The following is a 22,842-nucleotide window of genomic DNA, read 5'->3' on the forward strand; positions in this document are numbered from 1 at the left end:
TTTTTCCTCTGAACCTCATCCGCAAACCGGATGGAGGTCCAGCCGCTGTCCCGCGCCAGCCCCGCGTCCAGGCTCGCCGGGCAGGGAGCACCCAGCGGCGCCCGCGCAGCCCTCCGGGGCGTGGAGCTTCGGCTCGGCGGGGCGTGGGGGCGCTCTAGACTGCACCTGGAGCTCTATGGTTTTTTTAAAAATTTTTGCACCACCCCCCCCCCCCCGCTCGCCCCGGAAGTGGTTCCGCGGCAGGGGTTGGTAAGGTCGGGCCATGGTGGGGCAGAGGTTGGGAAGATGGCGTGGCGAGGCTGGGCGCAGAGAGGCTGGGGCTGTGGCCAGGCGTGGGCTCAGCCGGCGGGCGGCCGCAGCTGCGAGGAGCTCACTGCGGCCGTGGCCCCGCCGCGACTGCTCGGACGCAGGTAATGACCGCCGCTCCGGGCTTCTTTCCCCTCGGACCCTCAGCTTCGGCCGAGCATCCTCGGGGGCGCAGGCCACGCAGGCCTGTGGGTCGGCCTTGCCCTCACCCATCTCTTCCTCTCTCTGTCCCACTTTCCCCTCTCGCCTGGCCAGCCCTCGCTTCTCGCCGTGCCACCGTGCCCCCAGCCGGGGTGCCCAGTGACCGACCCCGGCGCAGCTTTCCGTGAGCCCGCGCGGTCTACCCCTTTCCCATCGGGAAGGACGTGAGGGGAAGGGGAAATAGTCTCTGAGGGCTGCGTGCCACGCCTCATAATCCCGCGAAGAAGGTATTGGACCCATTTTTTAGGTGAAGCAATTGCACAGATGATACAATGGCAGAACCGATTCTCTGTCAGTCTTTATAAACCGGTGTTCTACTTCAAGTTACTTTCGTCAGCGTTTAGAGAACTAAGGGAAGACGGAGTCAAAGGGCATTTGCCCTCTTCACAGTCAAAAGAGAGGCTTTTCTGTTGAAGAATGGAGAGCTTGGAATAGTTTCCAGATGATTTGGAAAGAAAACTAAAGTACTGGTTTTCCCAAGTAGAAGCTGTATGAAGAGTATGCTTCATCAGTATTTGCTGCTTTTAAGTCCGTTCTGAAGACGAAAAAAGTCCCTCAGCTGTCCAAGAGCTTGATGTGTTTTTTACTGGAAATTTGTTCCTGTTCTTTAATCCAGAGTTGCAGCCTTCCCCGTTTTCTGAGTTGGTTCCAGATGCCTGAAATTCCGTCTGATTGATGGTAGCAAGTTTAGGTAGAATGTTCAACAGAGGGGCTAGCCAGTGGCAAATAACTGAGGCTCCAATATGGTGGAGCCATTGCTTAATTTTAAGAATCACCCAGAGTGTTTGTAGACTATATTTCCCAGGTCCCAGCCTAGTTCTGTCAAGTCAGAAGTTGGGGGTGCGGGGTGTGGGGAAGTGGAAGAACCTGTAGTGCTTGCAAGCACTCCCAGGTGAATTGGATTAGGGATTTGTGAAAACTTGCGTACATCGTAGCTTAACTTCATACACCTTAACTTGTAGCTTCAGGCGCTAATCTTAAACTCCTGGGGAGATGGAGAATGAGGAGGTCAGGTGGAAGTAGTGATAGATTTCAGCTGTCCAGATTGCAGAATTTATTCCAAATCCCAGCCAAAATTGCATGGTTCGAGGGGGAGGAGGAGGAATGAATATGGCTATGAGGAAGCAACAGGTGTGGTAATATTAAAAATGTGTGTTAGGAAGGGAAAGCAAAGGAACTATAACTTGATTAATGAAGAGCCTCCAGTATAAAATGGAGACCATTTGAAACAAAACAAAACAAAACAAAAAACAAATGAAGGTGTGATGTTGACAATTAGCCCCTATTTTTTTTTTTTACGTTTTCTGTTTATTTGTAAAGTTCGAAAATGACATTTTTGTGGTTGCATAGAAAAATATGCGTTTCAAGAGAATGTAGGTAAACCTGAAATAGAGTATATACCTGCTCACCTCTGGAAATAAGCACTTAATAGGAAGAATGAGTTACCTTGTATGTAACTTTATTTGGTCTGCTTTGACTTCCTGTGGTTCTAAGATTAGTATACAGAAGAATGAAGTTAGAGATAAAAAGCAGAGTTAAAAAAGCAGAGTTCTGGGCCCAATCCTTGTGTTTCTGATGTGATAGGTCTGAAGTATGGCTGAGAATTTGCCATACAGGTAATGATGTAAGAGTTCTGTAAACTGTGGCAGGCCCAGTGCAGCCCACCAGCTAAAAATGGTTTCTACGTTTTTAAAGGGGTGTAAAGCAAAACAGTATGTGACATTTGTTTTCTTCATAAAAACTAAAATATTAACTATCTGCCTCTCTACAGACAAAGGAAAAAATCTCAGGCTCTTTAGAAACTTTACCATTGTCAAATTTCTGGCAGCACTTCTAGGAAATGGTTTAGGCTTAAAAGAAGCCTGCATAATTTCAGTTGTATGGAACTAAGAGAGTAGTTGGTGGTTCAGTTATTTTCCCTGTTTAATCTACCATTTATTGACTCCAGATGAGTTTTAAGAAAATTTTGTCATGCAAGTGTTTATGTAGAATTCCCCACTCCCCTAAATACATTTATTTTCTTTTAAAGTGGAATGAGTCTATTGTGCGTATGCTTGGACATATGTTCTCTCCATTTGAACAGCAGGCCATTTCTACTTCATAAAAATCTTTAGAAACATAGACATCAGTGCTGACTTGTACATATATCTAAGTTGCACTGTTAAAAATTCACAAAACTATGTTTTCACTCACCATTAAGCCAATTTATACATAGGTATGACTTTTTCTGTTTAAAAGTTAGGGGATCATGTTGGGGCACCTGGGTGGCTCAGTGGGTTAAAGCCTCTGCCTTCGGCTCGGGTCACGATCCCAGGGTCCTGGGATCGAGCCCCATGTCGGGCTCTCTGCTCAGTTGGGAGCCTGTTTCCTCCTCTCTCTCTCTATCTGCCTGCCTCTTGGCCTACTTATAATCTCTGTCTGTCAAATAAATAAATAAAATCTTAAAAAAAAAAAAAAAGTTAGGGGATCATGTTAAAAAACTGAACCATAGGGCGCCCGGGTGGCTCAGTAGGTTAAAGCCTCTGCCTTTGGCTCAGGTCATGGTCCTGGGATAGAGCCCCTCATCAGGCTCTCTGCTCAGCGGGGAGCCTGCTTCCTCCTCTTCTCTCTGTCAAATAAATAAAATCTTAAAAAAAAAAAACAAAAAAAGTCCAGAAGTAGGATTGGCTTCTAATGAGGCAAGATTTGGTGTTTTAGATTGTCACCAGGATTCCATTTTTCTCCAGGGCTTGGTTCCGCTTCCCAAACGTTGGCTTTATTTTCTCAACATGCTCTCCTTGTCGTAAGATGGCTGTCAGAAGTTCCTGGGGCTCTATACTTCTAGGTTCACATCCAGCAGAAAAAATTTTCTTCCTCCTCTCTACCTGCCTCTCTGCCTACTTGATCTCTGTCTGTCAAATAAATTAATAAAATCTTAAAAAAAAAAACTGAACCATAACAATTATATGACTAGTAGTAAGTCAGATATTGATGAGATCTTCCCACTTTGAGCACATTAGACTGCTTTCACAAATGACTGGTTATTGGTGGAAGGACCAAAGCAGCAGAGCTAAAAGGCAGGTCTGCCTTCATGAGTTGGTGTATACCTCTAATGACCCTTTCCTCCCATTCCATTCTCTGTACCATCCATTTTATCATGTTGAGAGGGGTAAAGGGTAGAGGGAGAAGCAGACTGCTTGCTGAGCAGGGAACCTTACGCGGGGCTTGATCCCAGGACTCCAGAATCGTGACCTGACCTGAAAGCAGTTACTTAACGATGGAGCCATCCAAGTGCCCCTAACTCATTTATTTTTCCATCTTTTGCACCAATATTAATGAGTAGAGCTAAAGAGCCTAAGCTTGTAAATATGGTCTCAAACATTTGGAATTAGAAACATTTATCATGCTTTTCCATGTTTTTGCATTTTAAGAAATGTAGAACAAAAGCTCCATAAGGGCAGAATGTACCTTGTCATATAAGGTGTGATGAAGTACTTCATCTAAAAGCATTTTTGTAGTAATTGAAAACCGAACTCCAACCAAATTCCTAGCAAATTAGGAAAATTTATTGATTTATGCAATTAAAAAGTCTAGAAGTCAGGGCGCTTGGGTGGCTTAGTGGGTTAAAGCCTCTGCCTTCGGCTCAGGTCATGATCTCAGGGTCCTGGGATTGAGCCCCGCGTTGGGCTCTCTGCTCAGCGGGGAGCCTGCTTCCCCCTCTTTTCTCTGCCTGCTTGTGATCTCTCTCTCTCTGTCAAATAAATAAAATCTTAAAAAAAAAAAAAAAAAAAAAAGTCCAGAAGTAGGACTGGCTTCTAATGAGGCAAGATTTGGTGTTTTAGATTGTCACCAGGATTCCATTTTTCTCCAGGGCCTGGTTCTGCTTCCCAAACGTTGGCTTTATTTTCTCAACATGCTCTCCTTGTCGTAAGATGGCTGTCAGAAGTTCTTGGGGCTCTATACTTCTAGGTTCACATCCAGCAGAAAAAATTTTCCAGTATTACAGACAAAATCTTGAAATTCACTGGACCAGATTGGCCTGATTGGGATTCATGTCCATTCTTGAATCCATTGAAGTTGTCAGAGAGTGGAGTCTGTAGATTGGCTAAAGCCAGTCAGGAGCTTGGTGTGCCTCTCCCAGCCAAATGGCTGGAAATTTCAGTGTACTATCAGGAGAGGGGGGAAACTCTATTATCCTTTGTGATGAAACTTTTGTGTTCGAATATTTGTTACAAATTTGAATTCTTGTTAGTCCTGGTAGATAGGATTACCCTGTAAATAACCATTCAAATTTAAGTAGAAATTTTGTTAGGGATTAAGTTCTTGCTCCTTGCTATAAAAAGTGGTTGTGAACTAGCAGTTTAGGCATTATCTAGGACAGGAGTGGCAAACTTACTTTGTGAAAAGCCAGATAGAAAATGACAGGGCCACATATGGTCTCTGTCACATACTCTTTTACTTTATATCACTCTTTAAAAATTCAAAAACCATTCGTAGCTGGCAGGCCCAAACCACCCTGCAAGCAGAAGTTTGTCAGTTTGTGAGTTTGTTTAGAAATGCAGAATCTCATATTTTCCCCACCCCAGACTTAGTGATTTAGAATCTGATATCAGCAAGATCTCCAGGTGATTTGTATGTATACTAAAGTTTTCCCTAAACCTGAGGTAGATCAACCCTGGGTGAATATGAAAATCACCTGGATAGCTCTTTAAACTACTGATGCCTTTGTCCCACCTCTGGAGACTCTAATTGCTATGAAGTGGAGCCATAGCACAAAATATTTAAGAGCTCACTAGGCGCTTCTAATATGTAGTATAGGGAAACAAAAGCTGTTTTCCCTCTACCAGTCTTAGGTTCGTTGGCTCTGTAAATTAGACTGAGAAAAGATAGATTAGCAAGAGAAAAACCAGCTTATGAATATGTCCATTGCACATACACATGGCAGTACTCCTTGGTGAGTAATACAAAGGATGGTTAGAATTTGGGCTTACATTGCGTTTTAAAGAAAGAACAGCAAAGTTTTAGAGAAATGACAAGAGAAGGGAAAAGGACTTTGTTCCTAGGGCAGCAAACTGAGGAGGCAATATATCAGGGAACTAATGGATATAAGGGCACTTAGTAGATTTTTTTCTGGTGCCTTCTCTGAGCACATAAGGGTCTAGAGTTGTCTCATGATTCTGTTTTTCCTGGTAGAGGATAGTGGGTATACCTTCACAAATTTATATCCTGCTTTTAGGCAGATGGGGGCAGAGCAGAGAGTTTTAATTATATCTGCTTCTCATTGGCCCTCAGCCCAAGATAGTCCTTATGGCAAAGTGGCATGTTCTGCTGCTCTTCAGGAACCAGGATTGAGCACTACTGTTCTAAGACTAAGCTTTCATGGTCATAACTGTCTCTGCTGCAACTGATGTGGTAGATTAAAATACATGGTTGTCATAATTCACAGCTCCTCTCCTCCAGAGTTGTCGATTTCCCTGTTCCCTGAAGCTGGGTTAGTCTTGTGATTTGCTTTGATCATTAGCAAGTGGCAGAAATAATGTGCAAGGTCCACAGTCTGGGCCTCGAGAGGACTTGCAGCTTCTACTTTTTTCCCCTCTTAGAAATCTACTCCCACTCCCACTCCTAGCCTGTTGATTACTGAGAGGCCATTCAGGCTGACTGATGACCAGTCCAAGCTCTTGGTGTGGGAGTGAAGCCAGCTTCGACTGCCCATCTCCAGTTGAGCACCCAAATGACGGATTGCCTGAGTGACTCTAGGGGAGACAGGAAGGACTGCCCAGTTGAGGGTGGCTAACTTATAAAGTCTTGAGAAATAATATTGGTATCAGGACAGTTAAGTTTTGGGGTGGTTTGCAATAATACATGAGACAACTGGGGAAGTTTCTGTCAAATCAGGATCTTCTGTCCAGAGTAAGTACTATGCTGCCTTCACCATTATTTTCACTTGCAAATCAAATCAATGCATTGTCTTGCCTTCTTACTAAACTCAATTCCGACTTCAGGTATTAAACCAGTGTAACAATGACCAAAAGGATACCTGGGAAATGAAGTTTTTAGCTTTCCGGCCCCTGTGGCTTATGAATGTGTGCTAGTTAATAGAAATAGGTGTATGGTGAACCAATACATTGTACTTAGTTCTGTCAAACAAGTTCTAAGTGTCCAACTGTAATTCCCCAATACGTGTATATATTCTTAATATATGTATTCTGCATCTGACCTTAACCCCAGGCTAACTTGTGTAATATATTCTCCATGTCCTTGGCCCCACACGTATTTCTAAGGTAAATACTGTTCTAAGCAAAAGGTCTGGCTTTGCTTCAAGTTTAGATTCCCAGATTGCTGGTGTGTTTATGTTCCTTTTCAAACATTGCACTTCAGAATTTTAAATGAGGTGATGAACTGTAGAAAAAGTAATCTTTATTCGAGCCAAGTGAATACTTGTCTTCTATTATTACACTATTGACAATATAAAATAGTCTCATCTTTCACATTTCTTGGTCTAATAAGAAAAGAAAAGCCAGAAAACAACACTTAGTTACAAATTGTGATCTTTAAAGGGAACATATTCAGGATACCTGGGTGCTCAGTCGGTTCAACATCTGTCTTCAGCTTGGGTCATGGTCCCAGGGTCCACTTGTGTGGAGTCTGCTTCTCCCTCTCCCTCTGCCTGCTGCTCCCCCTCCTTGTGCGCTTGCACCCTCTCTGTGTCTCTGACAAATGAATAAAATCTTAAAAAAAAAATAAAGGGAACATATTCCTGTTACTTTATGTCACACCTTTGTTTTTTGGCCCCAAAGTGGTGGTAGTACTTTATTTTACTAACCCAGCTCTATGTTATCTTGAATTGTTTAATAAAAATTAAATCCCCCCCAAAATAAATAAAAATTAAATCCAATTGTAAAGGATTAACATTTGCCACGTTAAAGGTGTTAATAGTGATGCATTTGGCTATAAGTAAATTTACTGTTTAAGTAAGTGAGGGGGTATAGTTAGCATAATATAGTAGAGGTAAGTGGCTACTGTCTGCCTAGCTCAAAATTAGTAAGGTTAGTGTTTGAATCCCTTAACCTTTCTTTTGGCATTCTGGGTAACTGCCTGAAGAAATCTAGTTATTACATTCCTTATTCAAGGCAAAAAGAAGGGGCAGAGGTATGACATTGCTGAAATGTCCATTTTTATACATAAATCTTTCCCAGAGGTACATAAAAATTCTTGTCTCTCATTTTGTTAGAACTCTGTAATATGGCCACCCTATGCCTTAAAGGAGACTGGAAAAGTGAAGATACTTACCTTTCTAGCCTCAGTAGAAAAAGGCAAGAGAAAAAGAAATACAGATTTGGGATTAGCTGTTTAACTGTATTTGGCAAAGGATATTCTTAATACTAGTAAGAGAGCCATGAAGGGAGTTCAGAGTTATTCAGAGCAACATTGGCTTTTTTGAATAAGTACATCACTTTTCAAAATAGATTTACTTGAAAGGACTAGCACTTATTTGGAAGTATAAATTATGGATTATTAAAGTTTCAAGGCAAATTACTTTATTCCCATAACCCTTCCTCACCATGTGACTTCTGAGAAGTGAAACTGTGGAGTGGACTCAGTGTTGAAGAAAGAGCATACTAGGCAAGTAATAGTAATAATAGTCACTATGCCATTTTTCTGAGTTTTGGTTTTTTCCAGATGCCTACTAGACACCACCTGGGTATCCTACAAATGCTAGCAATACTTTATTTTGTGTAACTATAAAGTGCATAGCCATGGATTCTGATGAATGTATACACCTGGGGAACCACCACCTAAAGAGAAACATTGTTTTGCTCAACAGTGTTTTTGAGTTTCCTCTATAATGTGTGATCAGTAGTTTCTTTGCTGAGTAGTACTCCCATTGTATGAATATACCACAGTTTGTCCTTTCCCCTTTTGACAGTTCTGGTTTTTAGCTACTAGAAAAGAGCTACCATGACCACAAGCATTTGAAATACTGCCCAAGATGGAATTCTTCATGCCTTATCTTACAGTTCCCTATTTTGGTATTTCTGAGCTTCCTTGTCCTGGCGAATAGTACCACCTTCCTTTTAGTTACTCAAAATAGAACTAAGTCATTCTTGACCCCCTTCTTTTTTCTAACAGATAATTATTGACCTTTTCTTTATTAGGGACTGGGTTTGGTGGTAAAGAGTGAATACAAAAGTAATTTTCCAGTTGTGGTACAGGCAGTAATAGACATAAGTCGAAAAGTCTATGCAGGATGCTTTGGAACTCTGCGAGTATAAAGGAGACACCCACCCTAGTTGATGAAGGCTTCCTGGGAGGAGAAAAATGAATTTTCAGGGGCACAATAGTGTTAACAAAGGGATATACCAAGGGAGTAGCATTGCTGAGCATTGCTGGGAGGATGAAGAATCATTGTGGGTTTTAAAGCAAGGGAGTGAATTGGAATGGGGCAATATAGGATTCCAGGTCAGAAAGCATGAGCTGAGTTGAATGGGAATTTGGGAGAGATTTTTGACACTCTGAGAAGGCATTTGAGGGACCATTGAATGTTTGGGGAAAAGTGATAAAGGAACAACATGCAACATGGTAAAATGTTTGCAGTTAAACAGGCATGAAGTGAGGAACTAGGAATGAAAAAAAAGTTATTTGACAGAGTTGGCTTTTAATTGGATGGAAAAGAATAAAGGCGAGAACACCGAATTGACATCTAGGTTTTTAACCTCAGTGATTGATAAACTGTTGTCCCTCTGAAAGAATGAGGAAGTCAGAAAATGGAGCTGTTATAGAGGAGGAGTTTCCTTTTGAATATATTGGTTTTAAAGTAATTGAGAGCATATCCAAATGGAAATACTCAATATATAGTTTGAAATACAAGGCCAGAAGATTGAGGTTAGGACTAAAGAAATATATTTGAATCATTTACTTAGAAGTCATATTGGCCACAGAAATACATTTATTATTATATTATATTTATTATTCAGCTGAAGTGTTGGAAGACCTGATTTCTGCTATCAATGAGCTTTGAGTTTAGGAGGATGGTATGTTTAGAGTACGATGAGAACAAAAAGGAAAGGGCCTCTGCTTTGTCAGTGCAGGGGAAGTGTTAAAAAATTCTTCATGAATTTATATGGATTGAGTTTGAATAGAGAACATGTAAAGGAACTATTGGAGCCTATGAGGATATCTGTCACTAAGGGATAGGTGAAAAGAGGAAGCCATCAGGAAAGTGAATTTGAATAGGGAATGCAATCTTATAGGAACTAGGTAGGGCTGTTAAGTGTGATCAGTAGTGTCAAATGTTTTAAGGTATGGCTGTGAGGGCTCAAAGCAACAAAACCCTTTACAAAACATTTGGTGGGTGTCCCTAGAACTGAGTGAAAAAAACATGGGGAGAAGTAGGGAAAATCCATCGACTTAGAATGATAGTACTTCTATAAAAGAAAGCAATTATTTGAATTTGGAGTGTCCTTGAGGATGATACTTACATTTGAATGTTTGATAATACTTACATTTAAATGTTTATTTTGGAAATTGACCATACTTCAAACAAAATAACAAAACCATTTTGTGCAGATTCAAACTGACAATTTGGAATTCTCCAGCCTTTTACCAAACTGCATACTGTGTATAGAGGAATCATTCAAATGATTTTTCTGATTGATACACAGTTAACAGCCCTAACAGGTTCCCTTTAAAGTTCCCATAGTTTGTGTGTCTACATCTCCTTTTTTGGAAGGGCACAGTTTTGTGTTTTGACTTAGAATCCTAGCTCAGAGTAGGCATGTTGGCTTCTTTGGGGCTATAGGGTGAGAATAAACTGAAATGTTGATGATGCAGGCCAAAGAGTGAGGCTTATGGAGGTTGATGTTTGCAAAATGCAGCTGTTGCTAATCTCTTATTTTCCCCTTTAAGGTTTAACTTTTTTATTCAGCAAAAATGTGGATTCAGAAAAGCACCCAGGAAGGTTGAACCTCGAAGATCAGACACAGGAACAAGTGGTGAAGCATACAAGAGAAGTGCTTTGATTCCTCCCGTAGAAGAAACAGTCTTTTATCCTTCTCCCTATCCTATAAGGACCCTTGTAAAGCCCTTGTTTTTTACTGTTGGGGTAAGTGCTTATGCAACTAGGAGTTACCTACCTTGCCGCTGCTATAGTAGTGAAATACTGTTTGTCTTATTTGGGCTCCCTTAAAGACAAGGGGAGGGGAACTTAAAGGATACAGGTGGTGTCTGGGGTCATAAATGATGATGGGAGAACATGAATTTAATAATTGCTATTATTATTTTTAGTTTTTAGAGCGCAAATGCACTTGCGTGAGTTGGGGGGTGTGGAGGGAGAGAATCTTAAGCAGCCTTCACACTGAGCATGGACCCAGTCATAGAGCTTGAGCTCACCACCCTGAGATCATGACTTGAGTGGAAATCAAGAATCAGAAGCTTAACCTATTGAGCCGCCCAGGTGCCTCTAATAATTGCTGTTAGAATCTGGTTCACTTATGTATGCCCTGGAGAAGAAACTTATGGACCTCTTATTTGAGATAACATTTCATGCGATATTTTGAATTTTATTTGAAATTTCTAGCTGTAAACAGGCCCCAGGGTATAGTATAGTTAATAAATAGTTAAGTATTCTCTTCACCTAATAAGGTTTCACTATGCCTAATGTTCCTGTTCCTTTTCTTGGTTTTGTAAGAAGCAATGAAAATGAAATATTGTCCTTGGAACTCTGTGTTGATCTTTCTCTCTTGAATTTATTTTGTGATATATTAATTTTGTATAGTTTACAGGCTGTGCATTTGGATCAGCTGCTATTTGGCAGTATGAATCACTGAAATCCAGGGTCCAGAGTTACTTTGATGGTATAAAAGCTGATTGGCTGGATAGCATAAGACCACAAAAGGAAGGAGACATCAGAAAGGAGGTAAAGATAAACATGGCTTTCTTTGTTCTAGTGCGCAAGTTTTGAAGTCTGGTTATTTGTGAAGTGTTAGTGATTGATAACATTTAGATCAGTAGATACAAAGTTACTGAACTTGATCTTTTTTAGAGTCATTTCATTGAAGTGAGTATCCACTCTTTGTATATCTGGCAGTATTGTACTTGATGGTGTTCTAGGAAGTTTGTCCCTCTACCCACGTATCAAAAATCACTGTTGATACTTGCTAAAAATTAATGTGTTAGGAGTCTCAGCTATACTAAAGTTTAAGGGCTACTAAGCATCTGTGCCTTAGATGTAGAGATATTATGTGGATTTTAAAAAGCCTCTCTGTGACATGTTTACATACCTCTGATAAATAACCACTGTGGAGTATTTCTAACTGCCCAGGGAATGAGGATGCAAGAAAAAGGTACAAATATAGACCTTTCCATAATTTTACATGCAAGCTGGTGACCCTCTTTCAGTTTCTTAACTGATTTTTTACCAGCACTGCCTTTAAGATAAAACATATTTATTTCACTTGACAATACTTACTGAGCATTGAGGCCCTAAGTTAATATGTGGTTCATTTGGTTTTCATGCACTTTTGTTTTGGGTTTGTTTTTGTTTGTTTTATTGCTTTTTTTTTTTTTTAAGATTTTATTTATTTGACAGACAGATTACACGTAGGCAGAGAGAGGAAGGGAAGCAGGCCCCCTGCTGAGCAGAGAGTCTGATGTGGGACTCGATCCCAGGACCCTGAGATCATGACCTGAGCCGAAGGCAGCAGCTTAACCCACTGAGCCACCCAGGCGCCCCTGTTGCTCTTTTTTTTTGATGACACATGCGTCTGCACTTGAGAAAAGGTTGCTGACCTCTTAATTTTCTCCTAATGATAATTCAAGGTTCTTTGAAGTATAAAGAAGTATTCATTCTTCATTTTCCTCATAGACGTATGCAGAAAGCCTGAACCTTAGCTGTTTTAGAGAGGCTTTGTGTCAGGACAATGGGTATAATTATTTGCAGGTGAAAGTGACAGTAGCTAACTGATTTATTCAGCACCACGTGTTTGAGAAGATAGTAACACTGATCTGTTCCATAATCCTGGATTCCTTAGAAAGCTACAGGTTTCCAGCATGTCTATATTATAAAGTTTTTTTTTTTTTTTTGGAAGATTTTATTTTGGAGAGCTTGAATGAGAGAGAGAGTGCGCCCATGTGCAAGTGCAAGTACATACATGTGCTTGAGCAGGGAAGGGCAGGTGGAGAGGAGAGGCAGAGAATCTCAAGCAGATTCTACCCTGAGTGTGGAGCTCAATTTCACCACCTTGAGACCATGACCTGAGCTGAAACCAAGAGCTGGATGCATAATCAACCGAGGCACCCAGGTGCCCTATGTTATAGTTTTGATGGTTCACATGGTTCCCTAGAATGGTGAAAAGTGATGTAAGCAAAAGACATAATCTTTATCCAAAGATGGATTGGTTTATAGTGAAATGATAGGTTATAAAATATAAAATCCATGCCCGTTAAAGAAAATTAAAACAATATCTAATATAACATGGAAAGTGAAAGCCCTGGGAACCCCTGCCATACTGCTACATGTGTGGGGAATAAGGTCTGAAAGCTCATACACAAATTATAAATATAAAAATGGCATGGTTTATAATCATGGGTCTGTAACTTTTTTTTAACCTCAGATTTCTGTATTAGTATCCAAAGTGTGGTTTAATATCATAATTAGAATATATTTTTTATTTTAAAACTTTTTAATTTTTTTAAAGATTTTATTTATTTATTTGACAGAGATCACAAGTAGGCAGAGAGGCAGGCAGAGAGAGAAAGGAGGAAGCAGGCTCCCGGCGGAGCAGAGAGCCCGATGTGGGGCTCGATCCCAAGACCCCGGGATCATGACCCGAGCTGAAGGCAGAGGCTTTAACCCACTGAGCCACCCAGGCACCCCTTTATTTTAAAACTTTAATCATGGAGAAATTTCAAACAAATATAAAAAAAGAGAAAAAGTATAATGAATGCCTGTCATCCACCTTCAGTGATTATTGACATGGGGCCAACTTTGTTTCATTTAGTCCTCTTTGTTTCCTTTTCCGCCCTGCCACTATAAAGCAAATCCTAGGCATATTTCAGTGTGTGTCTCTGAAAGATTAGGCTTCTCTCTCTTTTTGAACCTCAAGTTACTATTATACCTTAAAAGGTCGTTTTAGAAAATATTTTGGTTAGAATTTTAAAACTAGATTGGACCTGGTGAATAAATCATGTAAGCTTGATACCTGTATCTCTCTGATAGTGTGCTGGGTGCTTTGTTATTAATATTCCTCACAACAATATTGCTCAGTATCTACTGTCTCCATTTTATAGATCAGAAAACTGAAGTTTAGAAGTAATTTGTCTGAGGTCACAGAGCTAAACAGTGACTCTGGAGAATGTAGACTAAAGCCCGTGTGTGTCCATTTTACCACATACCTGTTAAGTCTGTGTACTGGTGATTTTTGCACGTGAGAAATCTTTTTATGTGCAAAGCATTTTCTCTCTGTTTTTCATTTTCTTACCCTGAAAGTGTTTACCATATGGTGATAGGCAATTTTCCTTCTGTTTTAGATTAACAAGTGGTGGAATAACCTAAGTGATGGCCAGCGGACTGTGACAGGTTTGTGTTAGCTTACACGTTTTAGCCATTCAAGGGAAGAGAAATCAAACCAAAAGGTACAGTATGTCACAGTCAACAGCTTTTGTACCCTGCTCACCAGTGGTTTAGACGACAGTCTCTGTACCTTCAGGCTAATGTAGTAGTATAAAAAGTATTGTGGCTTAAAGGTGTACGTGATGCAGTGGGTCACTTATTTTAAATTTCGATCTAGTATGTTACTGATTAAATAATCTATCTTTGTTGTAGAATCCTAGCTTGTGAAACAGGTTGAGTAATTACTTATCCTCTTAAAGAAATTAAAGGGGACATTGATTAAGTACCTTCTTTTTGCAGAATGCTTTATACACATTCTCTCCCTACCTCACAGGGTTGCTTACCGGGTAGTTATCTCCCTTTTTACCAATAAGGAAACTGGCTTTCAGAGAAGGAACTTTTCAGAGGTCACACTGCTAGTAAGTAGTAGAGCTAAGTTTCAAAACCCAGGTCTGTCTCATTCTAAAGCTAATTTTCTCTTTACTGCACCATGCTGTTTTTAAAGTCTTCATTTATTAAATCAATGTAAGCATGCCATGCATGTCACCATGATAATTTAATTTTTGTTCTTTGTTAATTTTTTCAGAAAGATAAATCTGGCTCTTCAATGTAACAGTTGTACAATATTTTATGGACTTAGTTATTGAGAAATTTGGGGAAATGGATTTGAAAGTCTAACAATTGTGCACATAGGAAAAAAATCTTCTAGAGAAATAATAGCAAAATACTGCTTTTTCTTAAATATGCTTAGACTTAATGGTACTCTTAATCTTCTTTACCTACCTAAGAGGAGAAAAGGTGCTTATCTTTCCTCCTTTGGGCTCCTTCCTTTGTCTAGAAGGTTTACGTTTTCTGTCTCCGTGTTGGAACCTGAACTGGTCTTCAGGCTTAGGGTTTGGACATTGCTTCCTGCAGGAAGTGTAACCAGGCCAAAGTGAGCTTGTTCCTGTGTGAACTGTAGGTAGAGACTACACCAGGTGGAGTTGCCTCACAGTTATCTTTATTTGTACGAATAAGGATACCATGCGGAATAATTTCCAAATCCATGACTCCCTAAACAGGGGTAAACAGGCTCCTTTTATCAGAGCTTGGGATGAATATCAAGAAGGGTAAAAGATTTTATTATAATGAAGCAGAGGTAACAGGCACTTGCTGATTCATCTGCATAGTGTTGTTCCTCAAATGTTTCTTTTTCTGTTACAGCAGTTCATTAGTTTTTAAAAGATAAAAGTGACAGGCAGAAACTTCTGGGAGTTTCCTGAGTTCAGTGGGTCAGGGGGTCTTGCCAATAACAGAAGTGCTTTGATTTTTCTGAACTCACTGTGCTTTGTGATCATTTATTTTTTATTTTTTAAGATATTATTTATTTTAGGGACACCTGGATGTCTCTGTTGGCTAAACATCATTCTTCATCTCAGGTCAGGGTCCTGGGATTGGCCCACATTGGCTCCCTGCTCATGGAGAGCCTGCTTCTCCCTTTGCCACTCTCCCTGCTCGTGCTCTCTCATTCTCTCACTCTCTCTCAAATACAGAAATAAATAAAATCTTAAGAAAAGATTCTATTTGTTTTAGAGAGCGCTCATGTGTGAGTTGAGGGAGGAGCAGAGGGAAAGGGAGAAAATCCTTAGAGCAGACTCCTGCTGAGTGAAAATCCTTAAAGCCCTTAAAGCAGACTCCCACCCCCACCTCCCAACCTCTGACCTCGGGCTTGATCCCAGGACCCCAAGATCATGACCTGAGCTGAAATCAAGAGTCAGACACTTAACCAACCGAACCCTCCAGGTGGCCCACACTTTTTAATCATTTATAACACAACCTGCCTTATGTATTTGTACATGCAATGTCCTTGAGGACAATGAGAGTTTTCATTTTGTTATAGCAACTAGCACGTGTCTTGCACACACTAAAGGCACTTGATTAAAATCTGTTAAGTAAATGATTATTGAATGGGCTCTTGAATCAAAGGATTGAGGTTTTCAAAGGTATATTGCCATACTGTAGAATTGATTAGTCAGTAAGGTCTTAATAAATATGATGCCTTCAAAGATAGCACTATAATAGCACATCTGTTTTCATTGGGATTAACAGGAGGTTTGGTTTATTTGCTTGTTTTCTGAACGTAACAAAAATTAACCTTAGGGTAGCCAAATTTTGATATTTTCAAAGTATCTCATAAGTAGTTGATACCTAGTGTTCTTTGAAGATGGTGAAGATATTATGGCCTTAAATATTTGAAGAAACATAGGATCAGAATTTATTTTTTTTTATTTTATTTATTAATTTTACAGAGAGAGATCACAAGTAGACAGAGAGGCAGGCAGAGAGAGCGAAGCAGGCTGCCTGCTGAGCAGAGAGCCGGATGTGGGACTCGATCCCAGGACTCCGAGATCATGACCCGAGCCAAAGGCAGCGGCTTAACCTACTGAGCCACCCAGGCGCCCAGAATTTAAAACATTTCTCATCCCAGTAAATAGCTTATTCAAAGAAGTTGGTATTTGGACACCACTGAAAATCCGATTTCTTTACCCTAGCCTTTTGCTTTTCTCTTAGTCAAATCAGTTATTTGGCACAAAGGACATATCAGTAGGGAGAGACGGACATTTTGATCTAACTAGCAACTTAAGTGTAAAGTGCTTTTGAACCACAGAAACATGAACAGTTATGCTAAATCCTTATTGTAAGATTATCTAAGTGATTTCTAAAGGCTGAGGAGTTGCTGCCCCTGGGAATCACTTTTTCACAGATTCTAGGGAACTGGCTTTGATCTCCCCCAGCCCCCTTTGGTGGGTTTGGGATTTTTTTTTTATCTGGTATTAATCTTCATTATTACACAGAAATATCTTCCTAAGCTTGACATTGCTTTGAAAAAAATTTTTTATATGTTCACTTGGTATTTGTGGGAACATCCAGAAGTATTCTTCAAGTTAAAACTTATGCTTGGTGCTTTTACACTTCAGCTAGTCTCCTGTTCTCTTGCCTTAATCTGCAAGAGTTTTAAGCCTATACTGGAGGTCCCTGGGCAAGCCCCAAGGAGAGTATTTCCCTTACTTTTCTAGCTTTCAGATATGCCTGTGATATACCTGCAAGGTTTTCCTGTTAGCTCAGCAGAATGCTGACTTTACTATTTTGGGATTCAGGTAAAACTGAGAGAGAAGAACCTGCCAAAATATTGTATTTGATGAAGGAGGGGATGGGAAGAGAAATTTAAGAAAACATTGCCCCATTTTTCTCTATTAGTCCATATCTATTATCAGCTCCAAAGTTAGTCACCACTGCACCCTAGGGCCTTGCTCCTTCTGCTCCAACCTCTAAAGTTTATTTTTTATTTATTATTTCTTAAGATTTTATTTTTAAGTAGCCTCTACACTCCATGCGGGGCTTGAACTCACAACCCCGAGATCAAGAGTTTCATTGTCTACCAACTGAACCTGCCAGGTGCACCTAGTTTCAATTTTCTTTACCCTTCCACCTTTCAAAGATTTTGAGCTGTACCTACTGGATTAAGGTCTGCTTTGCTGTTCCTGAAGTTTCTGGTAAGACAGTGCTCACTGGATCTAGCTAATCTTAACCTTTTAATTTGCCACTGTTCCTGAAATTCTTGACTTCTCAGGTTGCAGAAGTTATTTCTGGGTAAAGAAAAAACTAATGTTTGAGTGCCAGTTAAGGTTCAAGTACTAGGGTAGGTACTTTACATACATGCTGTTATTATTGATCTTAATTGTAAGAGCCCTGTTAGTGGTATTCTTGATTGTTCAGATGGGATAACTGAGGCTCAAAGAGGTTGAATAACTTGTCTGAGCTAACACAGCTAGAAAGAGTAGTGATGGGGAATAAACTTTTTTTTTTCCCCCAAACTCCATTCTTTTTTTTTTTTTTTTTTTTTTTTTTTAAAGATTTTATTTTTATTTATTTGACAGAAAGAAATCACAAGTAGATGGAGAGGCAGGCAGAGAGAGAGAGAGAGGGAAGCAGGCTCCCTGCCGAGCAGAGAGCCCGATGCGGGACTCGATCCCAGGACCCTGAGATCATGACCTGAGCCGAAGGCAGCGGCTTAACCCACTGAGCCACCCAGGCGCCCTCCCAAACTCCATTCTTAATATACTTTTTGTTATATCTTTTCACTTTCTGCTATAGCATATCACCATTAAACTACCTTTCTGGTGAACCACACTGCCTGCTCCCAGCCCACAGTATCTGGGTGTTTATATTGAGAGCCCAAATGGTAGTGACTTGTCCCAAGACAGCAGGCTGGCATTCAGGGATGAAAAGGAGCCCTTTTCTTCTACTTAGGTTAGTCTTTGTCATTGTAAAATGAATAAATGTGCATTGTAACAGGTTAAAATCCTGTTAAAGAATATGAACAGTGAAAAGTCTCTGTAACTGGAGACTTCCCCATAATAACTACTGCCTTTTTAGTTACACTTATGTGTTCTTCCAAAGAGTTTGTATATAGGCATTGATGCTTCTTTGCACCTGAATTTTTTTTGATTCTCTTAATATTTTAGAGGACGTTGTATCGATACAAGTAGGTCTGTTCTGTTTTATTGAAGTATATTTATATTGCACATGTCAGATGTACAGTTTTCACAAACTGAACACATCCATGTAATTAGCACCCAGAGCAAGCAATGGAAATTACCAGCACCCTGGGCTCAGAATATTCTTTTTGATAGCACTGTAGTAGTTAATGCCAATGAATACTATGTAGCAAATCTTCTCTTAATGGGTATTTAGGTTGGTTGTAGTCTTCTATAAATAATACTGGAGTGCATATGGTTATAGAGAGAATGCACCCTTTGCAAGCACGTTTTTAGGATGAGTTACTGGAAATAGACTTGTTGGGTCAGGGTATATACATTTAAAATATTATGTGTTGTGAAATCTTAAAATAAGTTATATACCAATTTAAATATCCTTTAAGTCATTTAAGTCATTTATTTCTAAAAGTTGCTCACACAGGAGGTTACATATTCTCATCTACAGGGAAGATGCAGAGAAATAACCCCTTCTGTGGTTAGTTTGTAAAGGTCTTGATCTCCTTTACTGTGAATTTGTCCCATTCTTTGCATCTGTCCTTATCATTTTCTAACTATCTGCATCCCAGTTGGAGGCTTTAAGGTGGATGGTCTTTCTGGATTTCTTCTTGACTCCAGGAAGCTGTGGGACCAGTGCTTAACTAGTTTTTTGTTGATACTGCCCAGGAAAAGAAATTGTAGTCACTGTCTGAGGCCAACCCTGTATGAGGGTGATCCTGTGCCTATAATCCTGGTTCTCAGGGAATCTGAGGTAGGGACCACTAGAGCTCAGTTCTTTGGTTGTCATGTATGTATATACTGGTCAGTGTCTGGACTGGCCAGGTCTAGTTTCCTTCAGGTAGAAAAGCTGTGGGAGGGGGTGAGCTGCCCCACCACATGAGCAGAGGGTATTCTGTACTTAGCTACTGGACTCCAGGTGGGATAGTGAGTCCTTTTTCAGAAAAAGTGAAAAAGAGGTGGTCTTACCTTCCTTGGGCTAAGGAAAATGGACTGAGATTACTGAACCAAGCAGTGATTTCTAAATTGTGGTGTATTTCTTTCAATCAATATATTCTTCACATATCTTAAAATTTGCCTTTTAAAAGTATGCAGTTCAGTGGTTTTTTAGGATTGTACAACTGTCATCTAATCCCAGAACATTTTCTTTAACGCAAAAAGAAACTCCATACCTATTAACAGTCACTCCCCATTCCCGTCCTCACTTCAGCCCTAAGCAGCCTATTATCTGTTTTCTTTCTTTATGGATTTGCCTGTTCTGGACATTTCATGTAAATGGAATCACCTTTGTGGCCTTTTGTGTCCACTTCATTAACTTAGTGTCATGTTTTCAGGGTTGATCTATGTTGGGGCACGTGTCAGTACTTCATTTCTTTTTTTTTTTTTTTTTAAAGATTTTATTTATTTATCAGAGAGAGAGGGGGGCAGAGAGCAAGCACAGGCAGACAGAATGGCAGGCAGAGGCAGAGGGAGAAGCAGGCTCCCTGCCGAGCAAGGAGCCCGATGTGGGACTCGATCCCAGGACGCTGGGATCATGACCTGAGCCAAAGGCAGCTGCTTAACCAACTGAGCCACCCAGGCGTCCCACTTCATTTCTTTTTATGGTCAGATAATATTCCATTATGTGGATATATCCTGTTTTGTTTACTTATCTCTTGATGGACATTTGAGTTATTTCCATTTTTTGGCTGTTATGATAATGCAGTGGGCTTTTTAATGTACATTTTCATGTAGACATGTTTTAATTTCTTTTACTAATATATACCTCAAGTGGAATCATTGGGTTATATGGTACTCATGTTTAACTTTTTTTTAAATTGTGGTAAAAATGTAAAAGGTACCATGTTAGCCATTTTTAAGTTTACAGTTCAGTAGTGTTAAGTATGTTTACATTGTTATGAAACATAGAACTTTTTTGTCTTGTAAAACTGAAAGTCTTTTTTTACTTTCCTCCTCCCCCTCAGCCTCTAGTAACCACCATGCCACTTTGTTTCTGTAAATTTGACGGTAAACCTCAAATTTAAGTGGAATCCAACAGTACTTACCTTCTTTGACTGGCTTATTTCACTTAGCATAATGTCCTCAAGGTTCATCCATGTTGTAGCTTGTGGTAAGAGTTCCTTCCTTTTTGAGGCTAAATAATTTATTTCATTTTGTATATATACCATATTTGTTCATGCATTCATTCATCGACAGACACATTTGAGTTGCTTCTGTGTCTTGGCTATTGTGAATAGCGCTGCTATGAACATGGATATGCAAATAGCTCTGAGGTCCTGCTTTCAGTTCTTTTGGATATATACCCAAAAGTGGGATTGCTGGATTATGTGGTAGTTCTATTTTTAATTTTTTTTTTTTTTAAAGATTTTATTTGACAGAGATCACAAGTAGGCAGAGAGGCAGGCAGAGAGGCAGGCAGAGAGAGAGGAGGAAGCAGGCTCCCTGCAGAGCAGAGAGCCCGATGAGGGGCTTGATCCCAGGACCCTGGGATTATGACCTGAGCCGAAGGCAGAGGCTTTAACCCACTGAGCCACCCAGGCGCCCCTCTATTTTTATTTTTGTGAGGAATTTCCAATACTGTTTTCCATAGCAGTTGTACCATTTTATTTTATTTTTAAAGATTTTACTTTTAAGTAATCTCTACATCTAACATGGGGCTTGAACTTACAACCCTGACATCAAGAATCACATGCTCTCCCTGGGGATAAAAATATATGTTTATAAAAAATAAAAAAATTTAAAAAAATAAAATAAAATAAATGAATACTGTTATGCTGCAAATAAATAAATAAATAAATAAATAAATAAATAAATAAAAAGAATCTCATGCTCTGCTGACTGAGCCAGGCAGACGCCCTATGGTTACACATTTTACAGTCCCACCAGCAGCGCACAAGAACAAGAGTTTTAATTTCTCCACATCCTTGGCAGCACCTGTTACTTGCTTGTCTGTTTTTTCTATAGTAGCCATCCTAATGGGTGTGTGGTGACACATTGTGGTTCTGATTTGCATTTCTCTGATGGTTAGTGATGCTGCACATCTCTTCATACGCTTGTTGCTGTTGGCCATTGACTGTTTTTAGATAAATGTTCCAGTCTTTTGCCTATTTTAATCAGGTTATTTGACTTTTTTGTTGATTGTAGGAGTTTTGTTTTGTTTTGTTTTGTTTTTTAAATATATTCTAGATATTAACCCTTTATCAGGTAAATGATTTGCAAATATTTTCTCATACTGTAGATTGCTTTTTCACTGTGTTGATTGTGTACTTTGGACAAAAATTTGTTGTGGGTTTGGTTTTTCTTTTTGGTTTTTGATTTTTGATTAATTTTTTTTCCAGAGAAAGTGGGGCAGGGCGGGGGGGGGAGTCAAGGGACAGAGGGAGAGGGAGAGAGAGAATCCCAAATAGGCTGCATGTTCAGTGAGGAGCCCCACATGACCCGAGCCAAAATCATGACCTGAGCCAAAATCAAGAGTTGGACACTCAACCAGCTGAGCCACTAAGGTGTCCCTGGACAAAAGTTTTTAGGTTTGATGTCCCATTTGTCTATTTTTGCTTGTGTTGCCTATGCTTTTGGTGTCATAGCAAAGAAATTGTTACCAAGTTCGGTGTTACAAGGCTTTTCTCCTATGTTTCCTTCTAGAAGTTTTATAGATTTTGCGTTCACATTTAGGTCTTCAATCCATTTTTAGTTAGTTTTTGTATATGGTGTAAGAGTCCCAAGTTCATTCCTTTGCATGTGGATATCTACTTTTCCCCATGTTTTCTCTTGGAAGAATTGCCAGATTGTTTTCTAAAGTCGCTACGCCATTTTACGTTCCCCCAAGAACTGTAGGAGGATTCCATTTATTGCCTGCCCCTTTTTTTTCCTAATATTATCAGTGACTACATATTTTTTTGTATTTTATTGTGGTAAAATATACAAAACATAAAATTTATCATTTTAGCTGTTAAGTGTACAATTTAGTGGCATAAAGTACATTTACAATGTTGTGCAGCCATTACCACCATCCATTTCCAAAATTTTTTTCATCCCAAATGGAAACACTATACCCATTAAATAATTTCCCATTTCCCTTTCCCGTTAACCCCTGGTGACACTATTCTGTTTCTGTTTTTGAATTTGTCTATATCTCATATAAGTGGAATTATAAAATACATTTTTTGTGTTTGGCTTCTTTTGCTTAGCATACTGTTTTTAAGGTATTTTACATAT

General features: G+C 39.7%; 1 protein-coding gene across 2 annotated transcripts in view; it reads left to right on the plus strand.

Moving 5' to 3' along the window:
* Positions 1 to 222: 222 nt before the first annotated feature.
* The window catches only part of PARL (presenilin associated rhomboid like), a 53,011-nt gene continuing 30,391 nt past the window's right edge, over positions 223 to 22,842 (plus strand). The window contains exons 1-4 of one of the 2 annotated variants that reach the window (XM_032339390.1): positions 223 to 410; positions 10,393 to 10,588; positions 11,261 to 11,401; positions 14,014 to 14,062. In XM_032339390.1, coding sequence (XP_032195281.1) covers positions 286 to 410; positions 10,393 to 10,588; positions 11,261 to 11,401; positions 14,014 to 14,062 — 511 coding nt within the window. In that variant the 5' untranslated portion in view covers positions 223 to 285. The remainder of the gene's footprint in view (positions 411 to 10,392; positions 10,589 to 11,260; positions 11,402 to 14,013; positions 14,063 to 22,842) is intronic. The other variant, XM_032339381.1, reaches the window with a different exon arrangement.

The sequence above is a fragment of the Mustela erminea genome, chromosome 1 (assembly GCF_009829155.1).
Source record: "Mustela erminea isolate mMusErm1 chromosome 1, mMusErm1.Pri, whole genome shotgun sequence".
Taxonomy (NCBI): Eukaryota; Metazoa; Chordata; class Mammalia; order Carnivora; family Mustelidae; genus Mustela; species Mustela erminea.